At 44.2% G+C, this 27536-nt stretch overlaps 1 protein-coding gene across 1 annotated transcript in view; it reads right to left on the bottom strand.

Moving 5' to 3' along the window:
- ARHGAP24 (Rho GTPase activating protein 24) overlaps positions 1-27253 on the bottom strand; it is a 132071-nt gene extending 104818 nt beyond the window's left edge. Inside the window, exon 1 of the mRNA XM_066631829.1 lies at positions 27013-27253. Coding sequence (XP_066487926.1) covers positions 27013-27025 — 13 coding nt within the window. The 5' untranslated portion in view covers positions 27026-27253. The remainder of the gene's footprint in view (positions 1-27012) is intronic.
- Positions 27254-27536: the final 283 nt, after the last annotated feature.

Here is a 27536-nt window from a genome sequence, read left to right as displayed (position 1 = left end):
TATGTGTCTCTTGGTTTTGAAATGCTGAGAAATGTTACAGATCTGTACTTTTAACATATATACGCTTTTAACAACGATAGTCAGTGGGGTTTACTCCCAGGTAAGTCTGGATAGGATTGCAGCCTTTGGGATGTTTTCAAGAACTTTTTTAAATAGATCAGCAACTGCTTGGGAGGGTTAAGAGGGTTCTTCTTTTAAACTTAGAAACTTTTAATTGATTGATTGATTAATTTGATCTTGTTGTATGGGGGAGGGTTTAAAAATGTTCCAATCATGTCACTTCTGGCCATGACATCATTTCAAGGTTAATGACAACGTCATCACTTCTGGTGGGCCCTGAGGGTTTCTCATTCTAAAAAGTGGATCCTGGTGCTGAAAACTTAACAACCATTGGACTAGTGCAGGGGTCCCCAAACCCCAGCCCGGGGACCAGATGCGGCCGCGGCCAGCCTCTATCTGGCCCTCAGCCAGCCTGTTGTCTCCTGAAAGCCTCTGGCCCACTTAGCTGAACATGATTGGAGCTGTGCTCTGGTTGCATGTGGAGGGTGTTCTAAGGGCCAGAGAGGTTGAATGAATGAGCCCATTCATTCATTTATTCACTTATCTAAGTTCATCGCTAATTTATTTATATAAATTTTATATTTAAATTTTTTTTCCTCTACACTGTGCCAGATATTTGATGTGGCCCTCTGGTCAAAAAGTTTGGAGACCCCTGGACTAGTGGATAAAGACTGCTCTGGACAAAGTGGTGTCAGGTCTAGCTTTAGCCTTCCAGGTTAAAATGTAGTAGCCATGTAAAGCTTTTACTAATCGTTTGTCACCTCTATTATCGCCTCTGATATTTCACAGGTCAAGTGTGGTGCACCCTTCAAATTGTGTGGTGACCAGAGTGACAGAATGTCTAAACCAGCCATTTAGAAGCCAAGGGTGGAATGTAGGGGTCTATCTAGCCTAGAGGGAAAAGAAGAAACTAGGTGGAAAATGACAGGGACTGAATTCCAAACAGGCATGTAAACATCACAGTTCTTAACTTCTTTGACCATGGTTGATTTTAGGAGTTTTCTTGAAATTTTTTATCCCAGCCATGTCTGCAACCCTCCTCCCAGCGCTCTTCTGTGAAAGGACAGATTTTTCAATTTGTCTGACTAGACACAAAAAATCCTTATCAGCCGCACAGACTCTATAGACAGGAACATTTGACCGGCAGTTACTGAACAGAACCAGACACACTCCAGCTACTCTTCTTGTTTGTTAAATATCCATACTCTAACTGATGCACTCCTCTTCTCACCCCTGCCTCAGGTAGACATATACACAGAAATGAGAACAGCAAAAAAGAAAAAAAAAGGTTTAAAAGGCCAAGGGGCTAGAAGAGGTGCAGTGATTTACCATTCTTGTGCAAAGTCCACTGACAAGCACAGCAGATCAAGTCGTTTCCTGGCTGTCCTAAATTAATGAAGTGTTGCCTTTGGTCCAGGCTTGTGAAGGAAGGGACCAAAATGACCATGGAATGCAAAAAATGCAGTGGGTGACTGTTCTTAAGAGGAAAAAAAAATGTTTGAGCTAAGTCTGATTTATATTAGCAAGTACAGGTAATAAAACAGTCTCTCTGGCTGAATGTAGTAAGTCACAAAATCATCTTTGTACAAGCAAACTCAAAAATAGACTTAAAAAAAAATTAATTCTAGCACAGCAGGTTCTCACTGGAGTCTCCCTCTGCGATTCCCCGGCTGTAAAGGGGTGACTTTCATCAGTAGAGAGATTAAAATGTTCTCCCACTGGTTTCTGGATGTCACTATGCCTTATGTTAGATTTGGGTTCATTTATTATTTTGCACAGAGGTCGGCCTGTTGATCCTATGCAGGAAGCAAAGAGTTTATTGGCAGATGTACAACACTGGAGGATGGGCAAGTATGGTGTTAATGCTGGTGTTGCGATCTGGTTGTATATCTGGTTCTGAGAACGTCTCTTTCCATCGTGCATTGGATTGGGCTGCAATTCTGATGTTCAAGAAACTTACTATAGCTCTGTATTCAGTCATTTAGTTTTGGTACAGGTTTGACTGCAGAAGTGAGCAGGAAATGAGATGCAGAAGTGAGATACAGGAAGCTGGACTAGATGGCATTCAGACTGGCTCTACCTCTCCTCCCAACATCACATCCTGCAAATGGCTCCAAGGTTCTACCAACATCTACAACAAAAGTTGGTTTTGCAAGTCTAAACTTTGCCCCCACCTCCTGTCCTATACTTAAAGCATCCCTGGACAGGCGTATGCCCACCCTTTTGAAAAGATCTCTAAAGAGCAGGACATTTTGCAATTACAGAAAGGTAGATTGAGGTAAAACTTTAGAAATAATTTGAGATTCAGAGAGCTTCCAACATTTCCAGTCCCACTGATCCCAACAGAAATGTTACGGATATGCACTTTTGCTTAAAAGTGCCTCAGACGTGGCAGGCTTGAGAATATTCAAGATATGGTCTCTTTGAAGTTCTGGTCTCACTGTAACAGCCAAGGTGTAATTCTATAGACTCCGACATTTGCAAAGAGCAACCATACCAGCTCATAACACCATGTTATAAAATGAAAGTTGTTGTTTTTTTTTTAAATAAAGTAGCAAAGAACATTCAAGCAGACATGCAACTGGCAATTGTAACTCTCTGAAACTGGCTCAAGTTTTTTACCGCAGCATCTTAGCCATCTGTTGTAACAGGCAAGTACTTCCCTAGCAGAATATTTGGGCCTGACATCAATTTACAATTGCAACTCACTTAAAACATTCTTCGGTTTGCAAAGCAATGTGAATTCCCAAAGTTTTGCAAGTTGGACAAACGTCCAGCACACATTCAGAACATGTCTCACCACATCCTGAAGAAGAAGAAAAAAAATCTGGATAACAGCGGATTACAATCAGGCTATGTAAGAATTCATGAGACCAGTTCAGCAAGCTAACATCCACCTATTGGGTTATATTTACTATTTCAGAAACAGTCATGCGAGCCAACTTTTTCATTTACTTTTGCATATATAACTCTGTATTCTGTATGTAAGATTCACTATCACAGGCTCCAGCTGGGTCAATGCAATATGAATGACTTATTATGACGCAATCCTAACAGTGACTTAAGGCCCCCTGCACTGGCTCCTGAGTAAACATGCCATAAAAGCCAGTTTGCGCTGACTCAGAGGCAAGCCACACCGGCAGGTGGGGGTTTGACACGGGGTAAGGGGAAAAATATCCCCTTATCCTGATGTGACCTCCAGCAGCCTCCCAACCTACACTGTATCAGTGGCCCATATAATTCACTCACTAGTTTTCACAGTACACATGTCCAGTTTAAAGCCTGGGCCTAGAACTGTGTTTTAATCCATAGAGTAATTAATAAAGACCAAATCTGAGCACTAATTAATATAAGTGCCACATTAATATAAACTAGAGCGATTATAATGTTAAGTTTCCAAATTACCTTCCCAACATATCTCTCTGCTTCTCTGAACATTAATAGGACAAGCATATTATTAATACACCCTGATTACAGCACTTAAAAAAGAATAATGTAACTCCTACTGCACATATTAAATCTATAATTCAGCAGAAGAAGCTCAGTGACAAAATGCCTGTGGTACCACTAACGCCGAATGCCAAGATAAAATTACAGCATTAATTTAATCAAATGTTAAACGAATGCAAACATGTTAGTAGTAAATTGAAACTTGGAAAGGAGGACGGTATGGCTGTGAGACTGCTGTCCAGATGAATTCTGAGCCAGTCTGCATGGGAGCAGCCTTCTTCTTTAAAAGGAACATGATAACTTGACCAATGTTTGGACACAATGTCCAAATCTGACAGGAACTAAGGTTGCATTCCTATTCGCCAGTATTTTTCAGCCTTTTTCAACTCATAGCACACGGACAAAGTACTAAATATGAAGGCACACCATCAGTTTTTAACAATGGACAAGGCACACCCTGCTGATGATGGGGGGCTCACATCCCCCAATGGCCCCACTAATAAATAACCCTCCTCCAAACTTTTGTGGTGCACCTGCAGACCGTTCACAGCTCAGTGGTTGAAAATTGCTGCTATACTCACTTATCAGAAAATCAGGTCCACTGAGCTCGGTATGTTTACTCCTCAGTGATTACTGCTTACTCAGTGTTTACTGCAAGTTCTGTGCTGTAATATACCAAAGTGTGCACGTGTATTTTTATGGGCATGAATTCTGCATGTTTGTTTGCTGTGTTGTCCGGTTCAGAAGAGCCACAGAGCTGTAGCTTAACAAACCAGGATTCCTCCGGTGCAAGCAAAGTAGGGAAAAAGATCAGAAAGGAAGTGCATAGCTTGGGTTGCATTCACAACCCACTGACTATAACGGGACTTACTTCTGAGGAGACATGCATAGGATTGGCCTCTAAGTTATGAATTTTTGTTGTCTGAACTCACCCAACATGCTGTGTAATATGAAAAATCCCTCATTGGTCCTTTTGCATCAATTTCCAATAACCTGGTGAAAAGTTAAGCATTTATTTGAAGTAATGTAGCTCACATAAATTTTACTGCCCCTGCTCCCAAAAAATTGTTCTGGTACTTCGGAAGTTAGGCCTATTCCTGGGTATATTTGGGGCAATGATTTCAAAAATGGCATGAGTTTCGCTGTATCAGCTCCTGTTATTCGCTCCTAAAATAACAATACACAATTATATTTCTGCACAGAAGCATATAAGGTGGCTATGCCGTATCTCCAAAACTAGAGCTGATAGGGCAAAACTGATGTCATTTTTGGAATCAGCACCCCAAATACATCCAAGAATAGGTTTAAGGCACAAAAATGTGTGTTGGGCCATGTTATCTGTCAAAAAAAAATTTCTTTAATTCTTCAACATCTTCCATTCTAGGATGGAAAAAAGACCAGGTTAGATTCCATTCATCAGTAACAATGGAAGCAACCATTCCAAGCATGGCCGCTACAGAGAAAACTAATCAGAAGCAATTTTTGCATTCTGTAATCTTGAGCAGGAAGTTAATCATTTCACAACTTGGCTACTTCCCTGATGGAAATCTCTTTACATACATTATTTCCATGTATTTGCATAAGGACCTGATGGAAAAGGCAACTCAGACTGAGGGCTGCTTGCTTCTTTTTAGCTCATCCCCACCTTTTTTTTTGTTTTGTTTTGTTGATGGAAGATGAGAGTTCAGTGACCTACATATAAAGGCTCCCAAATCTTCCCTTTAGCAGAGTTTATATGGCTAGACTGGACAGAAACCGATTGCAGGTTTGGGAGGGGGGATCACACCAGCTAGTCCTCTGCTAACAAAGGGTTCTACACAATGGGCAGATTAGAGGGTTCAAAAGGCAGGCTTTGAGTTTCACTGTCAGTAGTTCTTTAAAGGCCAGTGTAAACACAACACCCTGTTTCACAGCCATTCAGGTCAATTTGGGGTTGCAGGATCACATTCTCGGAAATAAGAGGGATGATGGAGTGGCGCTTGTTCCGCGGGGCTGCCGTGTCCTGTAATATGATGTTTCATTGAGTGACTATGAATAAGAGAGAAACTCTGAAAAGAAGGCCGACATGAACGTTAGGTCATTTCAGTGGCTCTAAAAACAGTCCACTTGCACTGCTGACAGTCATTGTACTCTGGGGTACAGGCAGGCTGCTTTAGTTCCATCAAACGTCAGTGGGAGCAAGGTTGAGTATACAAGGCAGCCCTCGTTATCTGTGGGGACTCTGTTCCTGGAACCCCCGTGGATACCAAAATTCACAGATGTTCGAATCCATGGATTTTGGCCATCTGGACACGCCAAACGTGACTGGAACAAGGTGCCAGTCATGTCCAGAGCCTCGAATGGCCTCGGGGGGCTTCAGAAAGCCTCCTAGACACAACCAGAACATACATACTCTTGCACAGTATTATAGGGGCCAACCGGACCAAGTTCCTAAATGCATCATGTGGCCCATTTGGGAGGAAAGAGATTTTTTTTTAAGTTGGAGGGGTAGTAATAAATCATAAGCGTTGAAAGCCAATCAAAGATCTCTGTAACTAAAAATAGCACATAGTGGGGATCTGTGATTGGGATCAGAATCATGGTGGAGGAATGTGCTCATCTATCTCCCAGAGCAGTTTTGCCAAGTTTTATGGGAGGGAGCCCTGTTAATAACAAAACTCCCCCCCCCCCATCAGACTAGGTTTCATGTCTAGGTGCATGTCTAGTTTGGCCCTTATAATATTGTATGTATATGAGATGGTCCTCCAATGCTCCACTACATCTTTAAAATATGCCTCCTCCCCAACATTTCAGTTTTGCTTTTATACATGCTGTTTCATACTTTCTTGATAGCTGGAAGCTCTGGGCAGCTTCCTGCAGGGTCTTTACTTTCATGGCGTTTCTGTAAAATCAATTTTGTTCACAAATGCACAAACCGAGTACGGTGGAGGAGGCCTGCAACTAGACAGGCAGAGCTGGTCTTTAGAGCAGCATCAGGATTACTGTAGTAATGAATGTGAAGCACCTTGAGTGCGCAGACTTGCTATATATATGCTAATTGCTTGCAGCTCCTCTTAGTGATCAAAATTCAGCTCTCCAAGGCTGTTTTTTTTGCCAGGTAGCTGAAGAACTCAAGAATGTTTCTTTTCTGGTGACTACCTACAACCCACCCTTCTAGCCAGACATGCTTAAAGAGAATACCAGTTTCAGCACCCAGCCTGCAGTCAGATGTGATTTGCATTCAAGACTTTGGGAATACTGATGCCCATCAAGCTGTACACAAATATACACAGATAGCTATCTTTTGCAAGTGCCATTTGTAAGACTTGTTCAAACTAACCCTCACCTACCGGAGTGGGAAAATTCTGCTTTTATGTACCAAAAAATAAAAACACAGTACAATTGTGTGCTATATTTCACTATTAGCGACACCATTGATTGCATTGTCATATTCAAAGGAACTCCCATTTCCTCAAAACATTAGGAATAATATTCACATTTTCTCATAACATTAGCAATAATAACCATAGGCAGGGCCAAATAAAAATATAAACTCAAAACACTGCTTCTAGAAAACCCAAACCCTGCAAATGAGAAACTGAAATGAAATCTGCAACCAGTGCAATTTAGGCACACTAAGTAATGTCTTCTTTTCCTTAATTTGCATCATTTATTCTGCATTTGTTTTATGACTTCCTACAATTTATTCTGCTGGCTAGTTCTTGCAGAGACGTACAGAAGTCCTGGCCTATGAATGGTGCATTCACAAGAAATCTTATTTTGCAACTTCCCAGAGACTTTATGAGACTTGACCAAGCAACAACTAGACCTTCTCAAACATATTATAATGACTGCTGCCTAGCCAGTTTTTTTGCTAGGCAGGTTCCAGGCTAATGGTCCAGGATGCCTAGTTAATCACAGTAGATATTTTTAATGAGACTTTTCAGTACATAGGTCATTCTGGAATGAGTGAAGAAACCAGATTTTGGAGATTTTCTATGATCCAAAAATGGGGACAACATAAAAGTATGGTGTGTATGGGAAACCTTTTTATTTCATTTTGTAGCTTTGAGAAAGTTTTCTTTTTAAAGAAAGAGCCTTGAAAAATGTAGTAGAAAAGCCCACAGATCCAAAAGCCTATCACCGTGACACCAAAATTAGCAGGGAATGTCTACACCAGTGGTTCTCACACATTTAACACTGGGACCCACTTTTTAGAATGAGAATCTGTCAGGGCCCACCGGAAGTGATGTCATGTTTGGAAGTGACATCATCAAGCAGGAAAATTTTTAACAATCCTAGGCTGCAATCCTACCCAGGATTAAGTCCCATTGACTATCATTGTTAAAAGAATATACATAGTAGCTTGTTAAAAGTGCAGGTCTGTAACATTTCCCCAAATGCAGTCATGTACCAAGTCAAATATATTAAAAATAAAACATTGAAATGAGTGGGGACCCACTTAAAATTGGCTCGCAACCCACCTAGTGGGTCCCAACCCACAGTTTGAGAAACACTGGTCTACACAAAGGAATAGCTCTAACTCCAGACGCTGTGTTTGGTAGAAGCTTTATAAGGATGTCAAAGCAAATACATTTCAAAGTTTGTGAAATATTATCTGGCTTCCAGTTTTCAGTTAAACCTGTTTCTACTTAGTTTTCATTCAGCTATATTAACATGAAAGTTGAATGGATTTGATTCTAAATATTCCCAAGCAACGATGGAAAGTGGCTTTGTTCTGAATCCAATGCAGGTGCTCTTAGCCTTGAAAATTCCCATTCTGACATTTCTGTAAACTTAATCAACAGAGTCCGGAGGCCTTCCAATTGGAAAGTAAATCACTGGGGCATTGCTTCTCAAGACAGCAGGCTGACATGCATGTGTGTATGTTCTTGGCATTCCGACATTCAAGTTCCTTCTAAGCATGTTGGGAATTATTTATCTATTTAGAATTTATCCATTTTTCAATCAAAAAGTTCTCAAAGTGGTTTACATAGCAAAACAATAAAATGGTTTCCTGTCCCAAAGAAGCTCGCAATCTAAACCAGCAATTTTCAATCTTTTTCATCTCATGGCACGCTGACAAGGTGCTAAAACAGTCAAGGAACACAATCTTCTTCTTCTTTTTTTTTTTTTTAACAATTGACAAGCCACACTGCACTGTCAGTAGGGGGCTCACATCCCCCAGTGTTCCTAGTAATAAATGACCTCCCCCCAAACTCCCACAGCACACCTGCAGACCATTCACGGCACACATTTGCCACGGCACACTGGTTGAAATTCACCAATCTAAACAAATACAACAAAAGCAGCCACCTGCAGCATTGCAAGAGCACCCATTACCTGCAATATGCAGCTGTCCCATAATGCCCAAAGTGATGAAACAGGCTGACAGGTTTGAACAGACTGTGCAGATCTGTCAAAGAGGACAGCAGCTCCTGATGCCATTTTGAATTTCACCCGGCAATGGGCCTCAGCCAGGTTGGATGGAGCATGAATCCTACCTCAAGTGTAATGATAGCCTTCTATATTCTGATTAGAATGCAAGCCCCCTCTAATCTGGCCCAGCAAAAACACAGCATACTCATCCTTGGCCCCTTCCCCAGTCATACCTCTGAGTCCCACCCCACAGTTAAGGAGAACCTCTATCAGCTCCTCTAGAGCCCCCTAAAATCTAAAGCTGACCTCAAGAAACTCCTCAGTGGCATCAGAAACCTTGTAAGCTTTCCAGGTGAGATGGATACGGATCTTCACAAATCTCATTAAAATCATCTTATTTATACCAACAGAGGCAGATGTGGTCCTACAGCAATTGCAAGCACAGCTAGTACTAAGCAGGTTGAAAAACAGTAATGGAAACGTTCGTTTCTCCACCAGCTATGAAATTTCATTCTATGGAATTTACTTTTGGCGAAAGGTTAATCTCTGAAGTTATTTGGTGTAATCAGACATCACAGTACAAAGACATGCTGTGCCATACAGTTTGGGATTCCTGAAGCAGGGAAGAAAAAGGTCAACAAAGTCCATCATGTTCACACTTCAGCTGAAGAACAGTTGTGCGTGATTGTGTATCTGAGACTCAAGCTGCAGACCTATGCGCACTCACCCATGCACAGCATACTGGCTCTTGAACACGGTGGGGCTTACCCTTCCTTCTAACTAAACACGCCTAAGTCTGTGCTGTAAGTAGATTTGAATATAGCTTGCTCTTAGGTTAAAGGATTATATTCCCACCTTTGCATTAGCAGTGGCTAAGCCTTTCCATGCAAGAGTCAGCCAAGGTTCAGGTGCTTTCACCCCATCTTCACAAAAGTATGTATCAAGGTAAGCAGCAGCCCAGTCCTGGACTGCCCTGGCTTTCAAACATCTTACCAGCAGGAATTCTTGCTGCATCACATCTGCTATGAAACTCCTGCAAAGGTCCTATGCACAGAAACCTGCACTTCTAGTATGCATTATCTGCTCACGTGGAATGTTGGCCTATTTATTGTCCCACACAAACCGGGCATCCCATAATCTGCCCAGTGTACCACCACAGCCATGAATGGCAAGAAAAGACCAGGAACAGTAGGTGAGGTACCTCTGCTTGTCTATCATTGCAAGTATTCTCTTTGAAGAATCCCTGATAAGCAAGCACTGAGAGTCTACCAGCCCAATCCTGGGTGGCCTGGGGCGCCCCGGCTCGTGGGAGGTGTCTCTGGAGAAGGGAAATTTCGTCCCCTTCCTCCAGGTAAGGTAAGTAGCCCTGCAATGGGGCTATTCACTTTACCGTAAGGTAAAGGCGCTCGTGTAGGGCACTGAGCACGAGTGCCTTGAATCCTGCAGAGCAGAGCTCCGCGGACCCGCCTCCCTCCCTCCGCCAGGCACGCCTCCAGCCCGCCTCCCTCCCCATGTCACGCCTCTGCGTCACACCTCGCCCCCGGCCTCTCTTCACCCCCCGCTGGCCTCCCCCTCCCTGAAACACCTCCTCCCCGCCCCGCCCCGCCCCTGCTTACCGTGCTGCGGCTCTGCAGTCCATGAGACCACTGAGCCGCAGAGGCTGGGCGACCGCCCCGCGCTAGCCCAGTACCAGCCCTTGCTGGGTTAGCATGGGCGGGAGCCCAGCGGAGAAGCTCGCAAACGTGCCTTATGGCACGTTTGCAACAGTGCTCAGTGGCTCAAAGCCATGCCGCCGAGCACAGGATTGGGCTCTAAGTGGGCACACAATCTGAAAACTACTTCACTGCCACTTGGGTTGATGTGGATTGATATTTTACACTTTGCTGTTTATGTGCTCTAAAATCCTTCCTATTCCCTCTGTTTAAGATTTATAGAGGAAAGGTCCATCACAGGTTACAAATTACGATGACTGTACATAACCTCTGGATTTTATAGGTAGCCTGTCTCTGAATGCCAGGTGCAAGGGAGTGGCAACAGAACATGTCCTGTTATATTGTGTGCTCCCAGAGACAACTGCTAGGCCACTTTGAGATACAGGAAGCTGGACTAGATAGGCCCTTGGCCTGATCCAGCAAGGCTTTTCTTATGGGTGCACTTTGCCAAACTTGTCTGAATGACCACTTCAGTTGGCCTCATGGATGGGCCAGCCTTGACTTCACGGTCTGGAAGATGGGATGAAAGGTCTTGCTGGCAACTATGCCTCCTTCACTACCCCTCCAAGCTACAACAGATACCTGGATGGTTCTGCTCCGTCAATAGGGCCGCTATCAAACACTGCTGCAACAAGCAGATCATTTTATAAGACTCCATGAAGAAAGGCCCTCCTGCCCCCAAAGAGAACTCTTCCACAGAAGCTGAGCCACCCAACAAGTGATTCATAACTATATAAAAGTTTGCATAACTAGCAGGACAGCCCTATCAATGTGATGCCACACCATGAAACTTGCTTGGCGGCTTTCATGGTCAGCATCAGGCTTACAGCTCTGTGGAACTGCACTATGCACAACCATTGTGGTTTCTGCAAAAGCAACAGCTCTAAACAAGTTCCATTGCTATGGAGGAACTACTGGCTACCACATGTCCAGTACTCATGTGCTGGCTTCTGTTTCTGTACATGGCGTCTTCACATATATGTCATCCCACCATAAGTCCAATAGCAAATTCTGACCTCCTGAAGCCATTAGATAAAGGCCATCCCAATGTTCAATTGAGCTTTACTGCCCTTTTCTGAACAAATGCATTCAAACTGAAACAAGGAAAGTGTTCTGAGTTACTCATCAGTTGTATCCCAAGAACTTAAGACCAATATTTTAGCCTCCTAACAACCTGTGAGGTCGGTTGGACAAGTGGCAGTAGACCTTCCCCAAAATCACTCATGGAGCATCACAGATGAGCAGAGCAGAAAGATCTGATGACTGCCTCAAAGGGAAGGCAAATACTTCCAATTTCATTCTGATAATCTTTCATAAGGCCATTCTGCCTGTGGGACAGCATAAGAACATAAGAACATAAGAACAGCCCCACTGGATCAGGCCATAGGCCCATCTAGTCCAGCTTCCTGTATCTCACAGCGGCCCACCAAATGCCCCAGGGAGCACACCAGATAACAAGAGACCTCATCCTGGTGCTCTCCCCTACATCTGGCATTCTGACTTAACCCATTCCTAAAATCAGGAGGTTGCGCATACACATCATGGCTTGTACCCCATAATGGATTTTTCCTCCAGAAACTCGTCCAATCCCCTTTTAAAGGCGTCTAGGCTAGACGCCAGCACCACATCCTGTGGCAAGGAGTTCCACAGACCGACCACGCGCTGAGTAAAGAAATATTTTCTTTTGTCTGTCCTAACCCGCCCAACACTCAATTTTAGTGGATGTCCCCTGGTTCTGGTATTATGTGAGAGTGTAAAGAGCATCTCCCTATCCACTCTGTCCATCCCCTGCATAATTTTGTATGTCTCAATCATGTCCCCCCTCAAGCGTCTCTTTTCTAGGCTGAAGAGGCATAGCAAATTACTATGATTCTACATCAGTGGCATCAACAGCACGTACTAAAACAACACCTGATGTTTTGTCATTGAAAGTGTGTCACCAGTTCCGCCCCAGAGAGTCTCATGCCTCCTTCCAACATCAATATTGCTTTGTCAACTGATGCTCTGTCCTAAACAAAGTCATCAGTATTATGTGTAGGTTTGGTTATGGCTACTGTATCTCTCTAGGCTGTAAACCTAATGGTTACCTGGTAAATTCCTCTTGATTTACCCAACAAGCAAACAGTTAAAAATGTTGCCCTTAGATACCAGGGAAGACAACTGATGCATCATGCTGAAACAGAGCAGTACCACAAGGAGAGCTTCCGGGATATTATTAGTTGCTTTCTGAGAAATAATCACTGTAAATCCCAGGGTCTTTCTCACAATTCACTGCTAGCATTCCCTCCCCCTGCAATCTATATTTCATAATGCCCCAATGCATCTCTGAATTTCAGCTCTCCCTTAAACCCCCTCCCGTTTCCCATAAATACTAACTTGTACTGTAATTTACCTTTTTGCAGTTTGTTCATTTAAAACCTGAATGAGTAACCATTCCCCATATGGGGCTGCATTAGATTACCAGCTAGGCCCAGCTCATGCCTTTATTTATGATTTTGAATCAATTTCAGCAATACATTTTTTTCACATAGAACTGCACATTTTGTAATTTTTCTTCTCCATCCAGTCCAATATGTATCTCCTCTCTGGCATGAGCATTAAAAATTAAAGCTGATTTTTAGATTCTGGTCTCGTGGATAAGCTTCATTTTGTTCCTTCAGATATTGCGATCTTTGAAAGTGTTTTGAAATAAGAGTACAAAAGCTTTAAAATGCAGCTTGTCTTTCGAATAAATATCAGGATCACTCTGAACCTCCTACCAAAAAGTGCCGCTGGTACCACCACCCCCAGCCTTGATCTATCCTCCTCCATCCCCATTCCACCTCCCTCCAGACCCCCACACTGACTTATCGGTGCCAGGGTTCCTGTCCAGGCCACTGGGACATAACTGCAGCCACTTGTGGCAGCAGCCTGGCCATACTGACTGGCATGTTGAGTTTTGCAACAGCTTTAAATGAACTTGAGCTTTGAAGGAACACTAGTTGCGGCAGTCCAAAGCCCTCATTGGATTGGGCCATAACTTCTGTATCAGATGACCCAGTTGATTCTATTTTTAGTTCTACATGTACTGGCAGAAGCTTATTGTACTGGCCAGGATTTATTTGATTTAAGTAAATAAACAGAAGTTCAACTCTGCAGGAGGTCTGGCTCAGTTGGTAGAGCTGCCGCCTTGTATGCCTGAAGATCTGAGGCTGCCAGTTCGAAACAACCGGAAGTACCCGAGAACTGACGACAGGCTGATATACTGATGAGCTGACCCTCGGTGGCAGAGAGGAGTTGCCGTCAGGTGGAGCGTGGGAGGCAAAGGGCCAGAGAGAGGCCAGACCAGGAAGGAATCCAGCTGGAAGGAGGAGTTCTATGAAAGACTAGAACTATTCAATTGTGAAAATCCCTATGGGGGTTTAGAACAGCCTGCCTATGTAAACCGCCTTGGATTACAGTCTGAGGAGAAATCTGACAACCAAAGAAAGGCGGTATATAAATACCTGTATAAATAAATAAATAAATAAATAAATAAACAAACAAACAAACTCCCTTGCAGTGTTCAAATTCTATGACTTGACATCATCACATCATGTCTGAAAAAGTCTGGTCATTTTCACACTGTACATGAACATTTAAAAAGCATCATTAAGGAGTAGATGCATTTTTCTTCTCAGAATACAATAGTTAACACTGATCTAGGCAGCTTGCCAACTCCCCTCATCTGATGAGGTCTGCATGCTTTTAAGAAGCAAACATACATAGTATACAATCAATGCTGACCCTGCCATGACTATCACTACTTCAGACAGTAGACAGGAATAAAGTTTAAAGGCCACAAATTTTGGACAGCAATCCAGAATGTACTATTGCCATCAACAGACTTACTGTTCTGTAAGTCACAGATGGGATCCAGAGGAAACAAGAGCACATGTGTGCAAGCACAGCAATACCTTGAACAGCATGGGAAATACATTCCCCATAGTCAAGCACTTCATGAAACCGTAGTATTTGAGACATCTTCCACCTGAAAAGCAGCAAATGGGTGCCGATTGACCCAGAATGCTCTGCTTCCATTTGTCCCTAACAGCTGCTTGTGAAGGCAGGTGCAGTGTCATTTCCAAGAGGACTTCAAGACCTCCTCCAAGAGGAGCAGGTGCTTCTTCTGAAGGTTAGGTTGGAGCATACTGTAAGTAGATGGATGTTTCCAATGCAAAGAGTTGTACTTCAAAGACAATACTGGATCATGCCTTAGGGCAGCTATTTTCAATCATTGTGCCACCGCACATTGGTGTGCTATGGAAGGTCCACAGGTGTGCCGTGGATGTTTGGAGCACAGCGGTTGAAAATTGCTAAAAAAAACTCTTCCAGGTTCTGTGGCTCTGTTATTAGGGCAACTGTCTGTAGTAACAAATGGTTTGTCCTTCGTCCTCTGCCGGCAGCATAGGAAGAGGGACAGACAATTCATTATTACAGATGGCCGCCCTAGAAACAGAGCCGCAGAACCCAGGAAATTCTCCTAGAAATGACTTCACAAGAGGCAAAGACCGTAAAGGTTAGTGTGCTGTGAGTAAAAAAAAAACCATTGAAAATCACCGTCTTGGAGCCTAGAAGAGGTTTTCAGGAGAAATCACAATTCTTAATTCTCTTCTTAATATCCTGTTGCACCCGCAATATCCAATAAGCACCTAGTTTGACGGAAAGTTAAAAAGCAATTTGAATAATAGCAGCTTAAAAGGGACTCAATCAACACTGTGTCATCCCCCTGTTCCACTTTTCAATTACGAGGGCTGCATGCCTTGAGGGAGGATATTGTTTAGGCACATCACGCAGACACCACAAAAATCTCTAGCCTGTTGGACAAAAGCAGCACAGTTAATATATGTCTTGTTGTAATAGCTGTAATTTAGGAGGCTGAAAATTAATCTCTTAAATATCGACCAGCTATGCCTTGTAATATGTTTAACGCTTATCTAGCAAGATACTCAATAGCTTCATCCTATTTTTTTAAAGCTTCCATTTATCTTTATGGCAGTGAATTGGTTTCTCTGTATATATCATGCCAAGCATTTCACTCCTGTCACTGGTGAAGAGCCCTGCTGCCTCTACTGTTTGTTAGGTTTAGGGTATGCTCTTATCAGAAGTTTATGCTAGGTTGATGTGGGCCTGTATATTTCCTCTGTTGAGGTTCTTCACTTCATCCCTCTCTTCAATGAAGCTTCAAAGGACACAATATCAGGGTCCAGATGTGGAGTGAAAATGCCAAGGCAGCTTCACTAACAAGATTGAAAACATAGTTAATGTCCCTAAAACCTAGAGCACTGGTTCCAAAACTATGAGTCGGCACCCAAAGGGGATTGTGAGCTGGTTGGGTCATGAAAACTTTTTGAAACATTAAAAAACAAAGCACCCTTGCCTGGTTTGCAGAAGAAAATCAATAGCTGGAATGCCAACACCTGTGGAATGAGGTAATTTTCATACCTCCAAATTAAAATGTCCCATTTTCCAATTTTCTCTAGGAACTGGCATGCTGTAGATCATGTGTGAACCCCGTTTCAGCCTATCGCATAGGCCTACAAAATTGAGGGTCAGAAAAGTTTTTCCAAAACTTTATGGTGGTTTGATATGAATTTGGGGTGCCAATTCCAAAAATGGCATCCGTTTTGCCCTATCACGTCTAGTTTTGGAGATACGGCATACTTTCATTAGTGAATGGTTCAAACAGCTTTCTCTTGAGGAAGCCATGGTGTCATGAATAGGATTGGGCTGTGAATCAAGAATCTTTTGCCTTATGTAGATTGTCATGAAGGTTAGAACGTTTTCTAGAAATTGGTAGTCTAGAAACTGGAAACTAATCTAGAACTTTAGTCTCGGACACCACATACATGGCAAAGAACTCGTGAATAAGCTTCAGTGGGTGAACACAACCTGGTGAGGTCACAGCCTCAAAACATGGAAGCCTCTGTGCAATCCCCTTCAAATCGGCCAGGTGAAGACATTCCTGCACTAGTAAAAGCCCAATGCACCTTCTCTTTCTTCTCTGTCGTGGTATTCTGACTGAGGCTGCATTCAACTGAGGTTGTGGATATAGGCATCTGTTTGGTTGTGTGCATAAATATCATGGAGATGGAGATGGAGCTCAGTGGGAGAACACATATTTTGAAGATACAAGGTCCCAGGTTCAATCCCTGCCATCTCTAGGCTGGGAAAGATCTATCTGTTCTGAAACCCTGGAGAGCCACTGCCAATCAATATGCAAAATACAGAGCTAGCTGGAACAGTGGTCTCACGCTGTAGAAGGCAGTTTCATAAATGCATAAATTATGTGTAATCACTGTGAGTTTGTTCTGTGTGTTCCCTTCAGCTGCTACTGGTCAAAAGAAGCTTTAAAGCACCATTCTTATTTAGTTCTAATAATCATACCACTACGATAGCCTCAATAACATAGATTCCTGCCAGTAAATGCTGGGAGTAGCAGATACCGTACTTCATTGCTGATCTATGAGCTGGTTAATGGCACTCTGAATTTCACAAACCAAAGGGAGGAGGAGACGTTTGTGGGACAGGCAAGGGCAGTGCAGAGAGAGAAAATGGGTCTCACAGCCTCGTTAATTTCAGCCTTGACTCCTGAACCGGGCTGCAATTCATTTCTTATTCCATAAAGATACAGCAGTTTTTCTTCTGATAAAGCTTAGGAAATAAAACACCAAATTCACACATCACAGCTATTTAATAGGCCTTCACTACAGAAGCCTGAGTAAGCCATTATATATCTGTTCAGAAATATTTAATGGTACTCTTTCTTCTTAGAATTTTTTTTTCCCAGCCTCTGACCTGCACTTTTATTTCCAGGGGAGATCTGAACACAGCAATCATCTTTTTTTCTTATTTCATACCGATCCAATGATCAAAGTGGCAAGAGATAAGAGGAGTGGAATCACTGAAAGCAAAATGAAGTGTATCTGTTCCATCCTGGAGCAATAATATCCACTACAATTTAACAGTTAACTACTTTTTCTGTAACTTACCCAGCAGCCACTGCAAAGTTTGCTTGTTTGTTTTTAATTAAGATTCAGATAGTGAAAGCTTGATTTAAGGTCACAGGGCGATTTTCTGACTTTCATTTGGGCCTCACATCTCTCTAACCAGATGTGAAAGGGCATAATTGATCAGTAACTTCAGTGAGCAAGGCTCAGTGAAATGGATGAAAGCTGTTCAAGAGCGGAACAGCCGCCCTGTTTCCGCCTGTGCCGGATCTTGGGAGGTAGGGATGTGCTGGAGGTATAGCGCCAAGTCTTGAGTTGAGGCCCGAGTAACCCCGTTCCCAGGCAGCCTGAGCCTGCCCCGGGCTGCTTGGATTTGCGCTACATCCAGACGTGGCGCAGATCCGAGTAGTCCCATTGGGGCTGCAGTGGCTCACCCTGGGGTAAGGGGAAGTGATCCTTCTTGTCCAGGGCTGAGCCAGTAAGTGCCCAAGCCTTGCACTGGATACAGCGCAGGCCTGCTGGCCTGTTTCAGCACAAGTTAAGATTGCGCTGTAAATGTCCCACCAATATCAGTGAATGTCTCACCTAATTAAAAAACACTGTGTCACACACTCCTTCCACACAGCAAGGCTAATCCCATTCCTTTCTACTACATGCTGTTAAATCTACATTCGTAAAATATAGAGAGAAGCCGTATTATGCATTCAGGGAAGAAAAGCCATTATCCAAAAAGGCCCAAAGAGAGAAAGTCTTTGTCAGTGGGTAGACAGTTTCAAATTCTTTCCCCTTTAAAACCCTCTTTTTCCACCCAAGTCTTTGTCGTGAAAGTGGGACATCTTTCTATTTAGTCTGCCACCTGGTGGCTAATGCTAAACAGGTAATATTTAAGCAGCACACTTCTTACGTGCTAAATATTGTGCCTTGTGCCTTCATTGTGCAAAATAATGTGCCTTGTACCTTAGTAAAATACTGGACATACCTTTCTCAGTAACCCTAAGAACGGTCTTCTAAGATACGGTCAAAGCCTAGCTACAGCAAATAAGTAGTTTTCCTTATTCTGAGTTCAAAAACGGGTACTTCATACTGTTGTCAGAACTGACTGACAACAGGCACTCTTTCTAACTCTCAGAGGCTGCTCATTCTTTTTCTCCAGCTTTCCTGCTACCAGGGATCCATCAGTTAAAGTTGCCAGGGACTGAACCTGTATTTATGCAATGTGATTTATGTCACCGAGGGCACAATCCTAGGTCACCCTTGGGCTGGAGCGAGTCCCTTACGCTGGCCCAGGAGGGTTGCAAAACATGTCTTAAGGCACTTTTGTGCCTCCTCGAGAATCAGCTAGGCTGGTGCACCGAGCAGCGCCAGCCCGCGAAGGCTGAATTCAGCGTCTGCACGGACGGAGGGACTGAGCCTTGTGTCAGCTGAGCTTGGCCAACGCAAGGCACTCGGGTGGGTGGGGAAGTGGGAGGAGGCAGGAGGAAGTTCTGGGTTGGGGGGCAGGCGGAGGGCAGTGCCGGGGATGGGGGGAGCAGGAGGCGGGGCTGGGACCTGGCACTTTGCTCTCCTTGGACTTGTGCCACCTCAGGAGGTGGTGCAAATTCGAGGAAACCCATAGGGGCTGCAGCGGTTTACCCTAGAGGAAGGGGAAGACTTTCCCCTTACCTTTGGCTAAGCCACTTTGCAGCCCTATCTCACACTGGATACAGCACAAGCCTCCTGGTTTGCCTGTTCCAGTGCAAGATAGAATTGCGCTGCACATCACTGATTAGGAGGAAACAGAGCAATGAACCCCAAGTCAGCTGATTTAAAAAAAAACAAAAACTACCAAGTAATTTGACTGATACAAATCTAATATTTTTGAAACTGCAAACGCTGAAAACAACCAGAACACTTGAGAATGTAAACAGACTTAGGGCGCAATCCTAACCCCTTATGTCAGTGCTTTCCAGCACTGGCATAAGGGCAACGCAGCTCTGAGGTAAGTGAACAAACACTCCTTTACTTTGAGGAGGCCTCCATGAGTGACACCCAACTGCAGGATGCAGCACACGTCCCATTGGCACCGCTATGTCAGTGCTGGAAAATACTGACATAAGGGGTTAGGATTGCGCCTTCTAGGAGTTCTAAGGTCCCAATCCTATCCTTTAGCCCCTCTGCCAATGCAGCCATGCCAAGGAGACTTGTGCTGTATCCTGCGTGTGTGTGTGTGCGCCATGATGCGATGGGAGAAAGAAGGAAGGCAAAGTCCTACATAGCCTATTGTGGCATACCATGGTCTCCTATGGAATGTCAGTTCTGGCAGCAGTCCACCCCAGTAGGACTGGGCTGAAAGCCGCATGGACAACAAAGGACAGGTAAGTCATTTTTAATCTTAATGCTCAACAACAAGAACAACTGAACTGCAGCAATGATAACTCACAACTAGCTTTCTGACACTATCCCATCAAGGTGAAAAAGTCATGCCACAAGTATTGGTTTAACCATTCACAATCAAGTGTGACCTTTGTGAGCTTAAGGTACTCCATGTCACACCGCAATAGTTTTTGCCACTTTCTGTGAATATGCATAGCGTGGAACTGCAGGGAAAGGTACTGTATAATGAAAGCCCTTTCTAAGGGCTAAGAAATCTAGCAATCAGAACAGAACCTGAATGTTGAAACAAGGATTCATTAATTTAAAGCTTCCCAATAGTGCATCAGACCACTGGTCCACCTAGCTCAGTACAGTCAGCCCTCAGTATCTACAGGGGACCCATTCCTGGTTCCCTCCCCCGATACAGAAGTCTGTGGATAATTAAATCTGCAGGGAGGGGGGAGCCAGAAGTCAACCAACATTCTCTAGACATGGGCTCCTCACTTGTGTTGAGTCAAATCCATGGATGCCAAACCCATGGATAATGAGGTCCCACTGTATTGTTTATGCTGATTGGCAGTTGTTCTCCTAAGTCTCAAGCAGTAGCATCTTTCCCAGCTCTCCCAATTGATGCCCTTTCCACTGGAGATGCCAGGGACTGAACATGGGACTTTCTGCACACAAAGCACGTGCTCTGCCATTGAGCCTCAGACTTTATGTTACTTCCTGGTTTCCAGATGGTGATTAGAAAAATGGATGCTAGGCACTCACTAAGATTGCTCCTCAAAACATAGGGCCATCACAAAGTTATTTTGAGGACTGAAGCAATGAGGCAGACTTACACAAATGTGTGCATGTGTGAGAGGGGAAGAACGTGGGAAGAATCCTTGCCACAGGATGTGGTGACGGCATCTGGCCTGGACGCCTTTAAAAGGGGATTGGACAAGTTTCTGGAGGATGTGTATGCACAACCTCCTGATTTTAGAAATGGGCTATGTCAGAAGGCCAGATGCAAGGGAGGGCACCAGGATGAGGTCTCCTGTTATCTGGTGTGCTCCCTGGGGCATTTGGTGGGCCGCTGTGAGATACAGAAAGCTGGACTAGATGGGCCTATGGTCTGATCCAGTGGGGCTGTTCTTATGTTCTTATGTTATGTTAACGCAGGGGTGGTCACTGAGGAATAAAATGAAAGTAAAGCACATAATGGGAGAGTCACAGAATTCCTTACTGCAAAGAGAGCAACACTAGGACTTGGCTCCTAAACTAGTTTTGTGGTTTACTATGCTAGTCTGGTGGCCAACCTTCTGGCCTCCAGTGCCAATCATGTCAAAATAATTCAAAGAGCCTTTTCGCTTTGTATCTCCCCCGCCCAACTTTCCACAGATGAAAACAGCAACTTGCTTGAACACCTGAGCTCCTTCCCTCATTATATGTGGCTCTGTTACCTCTGCTGCATACTATATTCATTTATTCTACACTAGATGCCCTTCACCAATTTGAAAGCCACAGTAGGGTTTGTTCTTTGGGGTTAAAGTAGCTGCAGTATGTGAAACGGTAGGCTGTGCACCACACAGTGCCTTCGTGTTTGTGCACATGCATTCGGATGTGTATGTAACACAGACGAGATGCAGTCAGCTCCGGTCAGAGATTTAAAAGTATAAAAGATCAATGTTCATACTGTCAAAACATTGCTTAGAAACATGCAAGCCTTCATTTGTCCTGGACAAATTCCTCTTGAACTGTATCTCTAGCAGATCTGACACTGAGGGGTCAGTGTTTTGGGCTCTTCAGTCTAGAAAAAAGGCGCCGGGGGACGACGACAGACGACATGATTGAGACATACAAAAGTATGCAGGGGGTGGCTAGAATGGATAGAGGGATGTTCTTTTTCCTCTCACACAACACCAGAACCAGGGGACAGCCACTAAAATTGAGTGTTGGGGAGTCAACAAAGAAAAAATTTCTTTACCCAGCACGTAGCTGTGGAACTCCTTGCCACAGCATGTGATGATGGCATCTGGCCTGGATGTCTTTAAAAGTGGATTGGACAAATTTCTGGGGGGAAAGTCTATCACAGGTTACAAGCCCTGATGTGTATGTGCACCCTCCTGATTTTAGAAGTAGGCTACCTCAGAATGCTAGATGCAGGGGAGGGCACCAGGATGCAGGACTCTTGTTATCAGGTGTGCTCCCTGGGGTATTTGGTGGGGCCACTGTGAGATACAGGAAGCTGAACTAGATGGTCCTTTAGCCTGATTCAGAGGGGCTCTTCATATGTAGGTCCAACTTGCTTCTATCCAAACTACCAAGGATGCCATTAGAGAAGCAAGGAAGTGATCAGAATCTGCAACTGAAAGGGGCTAAGTGTTTGGGTTCCTCCATGATCATTTCTGCTCAAAGAGAACAGTTTTTGCACTGCTCCTGTAGCTTCACAGTTTGAAGCAGCAGCAGAAGGAGCTATCGATGCACAACTATGACAAAAGGACTTGTCTCATAAAGCTCTCACATTGGGAAGAACTGCTCTGCAAAGCTGATTTTTTCCTTAGTTCCTTGCAGACTGTTCCGTGACCAAATCCTTCGATGAAAATGCAATAGCTGGTTGTCGGTTCAGGTCTGCTACTTTATTTTGCATTCCAAAGGTTGCGCTGACTTTCCAAACAGAGAAAGGGCTGGCAATTCAAAGTCACCCTCTGTGGGTGCTCTGAATTCATTCGACATAACAAGACAACACCAAACCAGAGCAAAGCTGTGACAAATGGCAGAATAGTTTTTTATGCTTTCCGGGCAAAGATACAAGGAACGGAGCTGCAACAGCTCTTAACAGAGGCAAGTGGACAAAGGTGCCCTTTGAGGTTAATAAATCTCAAACTAAGGACTGAGCATCAGTCGTGCACGTAAATAAGGCAGAAAACATTTACAGTAACTAGGCAATGCAAATGGGACCGGGCATTTGGGCTGTGGCAATTCTAATTAACCTTCTCAGCTTGTTATTGGGGTTTTATTTTCCTGGAGGGTTTTTAAAGATGTTTGCGTAGTGTAGTATATATAATGGTAATCCCTCTCAAGCACTCACATGGTTTGCCAAAGTGGATCTCACTTTGGTGGCAAACTCCAGCACAAGGTATTAACAACAGCAAAGCCTTGCTTCCAGAAGTCTCTGTCTTCTGGGAGCCAGTGGTTCTCAACCAGTGGTACAGGTACCACCAGTGGTATGGTGGGTGATGTTGAGTGGTGTGTGTAGCACCCATTGCTGGGCAGTAAGATCACAATGAGAGCTTCCAATGGTGATAGGAAGCTAGAGCTGGTGGGCAGAGCTCTAGCACATGGTTTCTGAGCACAAGAAAAAGCTCTTCCGCCCACTGAACCTCTTACTGATCTTCTCTGAAACCAGAAGTAACTGGCGATGACATCATTGCCAGTTACTTCCAGTGGCACCTCCAAGGACAGCATGACCACAAGTGGTATGTTGGGGGAATGGCGCTGAGAAACGCTGCTCTAGGAGTAAGTCACATAGTGCTGTTCTAAAGCTCTGGACAACAGAGAGGAATTAGTTCCGCCTTTAGATGAGAAGCTATTTAGATGGGAGGCTTCCTATTTGCTGTGTCAGCAGACCAGGCAAAGAGCTTCATTTAACCTCAGAGGCCAAAACAGAAAGTTGGAGATACACCTTATCTGCCACATTCAGGAACACGTACAACAGAGCTACAAAAATCCCAGGCACCTGTGATTTCCCCTGTATAGGTACTAAAATTGTGATGCCGTAGCCTTGGAATACTGAAACATAACATATTTTCCCCTTCCCTGACTGGAACTCCTGATATCATCTGACCCACAGACTCATTTCCCTTCAGGTTGTGGATCATTGCCTTAGAAGCTCTCCAAAGATCTTATCTACTGGTGCTGCCATATTGCTTGCCAACCTGGCTCCCTGCTCCAGGCACAGCTTGCCAGTCCCAGACCTGAAATGGATCATGATGAGTACCCTTCAGTGCCAATCAGCACATGAGGCACAGTCAAATGCAAGAAGAATGAACAGTTAGCCTGCATGCCAGCAAGCTAATCCTGTTCCCTTTTGCCGGAGCTCCTGGAAGCCTGGCAACACTCACCTCCAGCATACATCCACTGTGGCACAATTCAGTTATCCACAATGCGCACAAGCATGTGTTTGCCAAGCCCATTCTTTCTGTGATGCTATCAAAACATTCGGTCACATTAGAGTGATAAAAGAAACAGAATCAAGGACTGGGCAATCCTGTTAGATTCTCAATGGCTACTAGGGATACAGAGTAGGTTTACCTTACGTGCCACTGTAGTGTTTCTAATGCACCTTTTACTTTGGAGAAGAGCCATAACTGAGTGAAAGAGCACATGCTTTGCATACTGAAGACCCCGTCAGGCCAGCGCGGGAAGGAAAGTCGATGGCTCCTCCCGGCCTGATGTTCCGCCGAAGTTGGGGCTCAGCCACTAGCTGGCCACAGCTGAGGCGGATTCTCTGGGTTGGGACAAGGATAAAAGCAACTGTCAAGATCAGCCGGGGGGGGGGGGGCGGACACGAAGCAATAGGTAGTATCATGTACCCATGCTGAGTAAAGGGAGCAACTTGACGCACCTTGAGAATAACCATCACCTTCAGCTGCCTGCCTGCCCCCCTCTCCCCAAGGCCAGACTGACTGTAGGGCTGGAGATAAGTTAGACTTGTGGAAAATTGCTGCCGGTTCCACTTATGGTCTGTTGAAAGCCTTATTACCTCCCCTTCTGTTGTAAAAGCTGGAACCGTGCCGCTCCCTTGGAAGACTGCCTGGGGAGAGGAACCCATCTGAGGAACTGACCCAGGGGCATGCCAGCCTAAAACGGGTGGGGACAAGGACTAACTTGGATGCCACATCACCACAGACAAGGTACACTGTTATCTGTGTGTGCTCCCTGGGGCATTTGGTGGGCCGCTGTGAGATAGAGGAAGCTGGACTAGATGGGCCTATGGCCTGATCCAGAGGGGCTGTTCTTATGTTATGTACAATGGACACAGGAAGGGACTCTGTGAGTGGGCTCTGCTCAAGCTTGTTTCAGCTTCCTTTGAACAGGGAACATCCCACTTTTATTTTCTTGGATGACTGAGCTGGGTGTTGCCATCATTCTGTTTAAGTTTTGCCCAGAGAACCAGCCCCACCAGTGACATAACTGAGAGGGGTCTACTGTTGTAGCAATAAAGTCCCCTTTGCCCGTTCCTCAGCTCTCTGTGTGGTCTTTTACTGAGCCTGACCAAGATGGCCTAACAAAGTGAACGCCTAGAAATCCTGAAACCCACTAGGAGAAAGAATAAACTTTCTTTATTCTTTTCCTCCACAGTGTCACATATCCCCAAACCCATTTTCACTGTAAAAATGTCTCATGCAGGAACTAAGGCTTCAGTGGCCTTAGAACAGACAGTTTATTCTTGCTCCTAGTGGGTTTCAGGATTTCCAGGTGTTAGCTTAGTTGTATTTTTCTTTATTCCCTTGATAATGCTCTACAGGGTTTAGGGTGAAACGTCGGTTTATTAGTTAGACTTGGTGAACGTGGCCTTGAAAGTTGGAAAATGAATTTCTCATGAGGTGATAACTCTGGCCACAGAAGCCTTAAGGCCCAATCCACTACAACTTTCCAGCCCGGTGCAGTTTACCTTGTGGAGGACTCCATAACTACCCACCCACCACAGGATACAGCACAAGCCCCATTAACACAGCTACACCAAGTGTGGAATGTTGGAAAGGATTCGACCATTAGTTCCTAGAGTTTCTCTCCCTTTTCAGTCAGGGGTTTTTCCTAGCTATGTCTTGAGGTACCAGGGTGGAACTGGGGACCATTGGTGTGCAAAACACACACTCTTCCACTGAACCATAGTTCCACTCCATGGTTCCACTCCAACTAAAGCTGGGAAAGTTGTTGCAATGTGGCTACGGCTTCAGGTGGTCAGAAGATGAGTCTTCTTCATTAGGAACACTTCTCACCACATTCTGTGGCTCCCACCCCTGCATAATGACCTCAGATAACTGTGGGGCTCATCTATAGTTCCTCATTTATAATAAGGAGAAAAGTTAGAAATGATTTGAGTTACTGGGGAAAAAGAATTTAAACAGGTTGTGAAAATAAAGAAAAGTATGGCATGTAAATGTATGCAACTTTCCTAATTTTCATAAAGTATTTAAGCCACTTCTGCCCAACGTTGCATATACACAACAGGGACCAATTGTGTACACCTGTGGGCTGGACGGAAATGGATTAAGATACAGAGTTTAGATTCAGTTAGTAGAATTCAGAAGGCTTGCATTTGCAGTATATATGGAGTTCTGGGTCCACTGGGTCTTTGTTAAAATTGTATTTCATACATATCTCTTGTGCAGTTAAGTTATTACACTATAATTTCAAAAACGAGACCTTAAGTGCACAATGCCAGACTTATGAATTGCAAGAAAAGTGATGCACCTATGACTGGAGTTTATTCAGCTCACTTTTCATGTCAGCATATAAAACCACTACAACAGATGCCCACGGGTACGTCATCTCAAATAAGAAGGGGTGTACAGCTTTCACTGAATGTCCACTTCAGCCCTGAGTTACAACTAACTCACAGGGCTCAGTTTTACTATTGGTAATGTTAGACTATCATAAAAAGCCCTGAATTTAATTAGCAGAGAAAAAAGAACCCTACACGTTTGAAACCCTATCTTGGTTTGAAACAATGAGTTAAAAATAAACATTGAACCTGCCAAGACAACAGATTCCCAAAATTAAAATGTACAGGTTAGTAGTGCTTCAGCTAGACTTTGAATTAATCTGTTATAATTAGTCAGTTTCACCTGAAAACACCATCACTTGGGAAACAAAAAAACAAAATCAGAAACTAAACCCGACGCCTCCCGACTCTTTACTTCCAAATCCTCATTGTCAGTTGTGGTGTGTTAAGATGGATTAGGACGCACGGAAATTTCCCAAGAAATTCACACAATATGCCTTCTAGGTTTTGGCAGTAGTCGGAGAGGATGGAGATGGAAATGAGGTGGGCACAGCAATCCCACTGCCAGCCCCAACAGCTGAAAACATGCAAGCAATCTAAAGCAAGTCTGAACTCTCACCTTCGTCTAACATGCACTCCAAGGAAAGGGCCAGCTACAGATGTAGACACTTCCAGCTCTCCCAGCCAGAGCTGCTGCTACTGCTGCTGCCTCTGTATGCTGCTTCCCAGACTGGCTCCTGTACTCCCACTATCAGTGTGCTGGCTGCAGTTTCTCCCATGACACCATCACGCAGGAATGACAACAACTTCTCTCCTGCGCAGGCATACCGAGAGCTGTTGAACTCAGGTAAGCAGAGTACACAAGGCCAGTGCAAGGTGAACCAGCGGGAGCCCAGAGAGGGATGAGGCACCCTGAGCGCCAGGGAACTGTTTGCCTTTGAAAGTGGTGCTGAGCTACAGAAATTGCAGCTGGAGGCAAAGAGGGGGTCAGGAGAGCAATGAATCAGAGAATCCAAGAGGGGCACTGACTTTGAGCCAGGCTACAGACCATCATAAACAATCTTGCCAATCATAAACAAAATACAGAGAGAAGTATTTTTAGATTATAGTTTGTCATCACCAGTTCTATTCAAGTGTGTGTAT

This window comes from Tiliqua scincoides, chromosome 6, assembly GCF_035046505.1.
Source record: "Tiliqua scincoides isolate rTilSci1 chromosome 6, rTilSci1.hap2, whole genome shotgun sequence".
Classification (NCBI taxonomy): domain Eukaryota; kingdom Metazoa; phylum Chordata; class Lepidosauria; order Squamata; family Scincidae; genus Tiliqua; species Tiliqua scincoides.
This window is presented reverse-complemented; position numbering and strand designations above follow the sequence as displayed.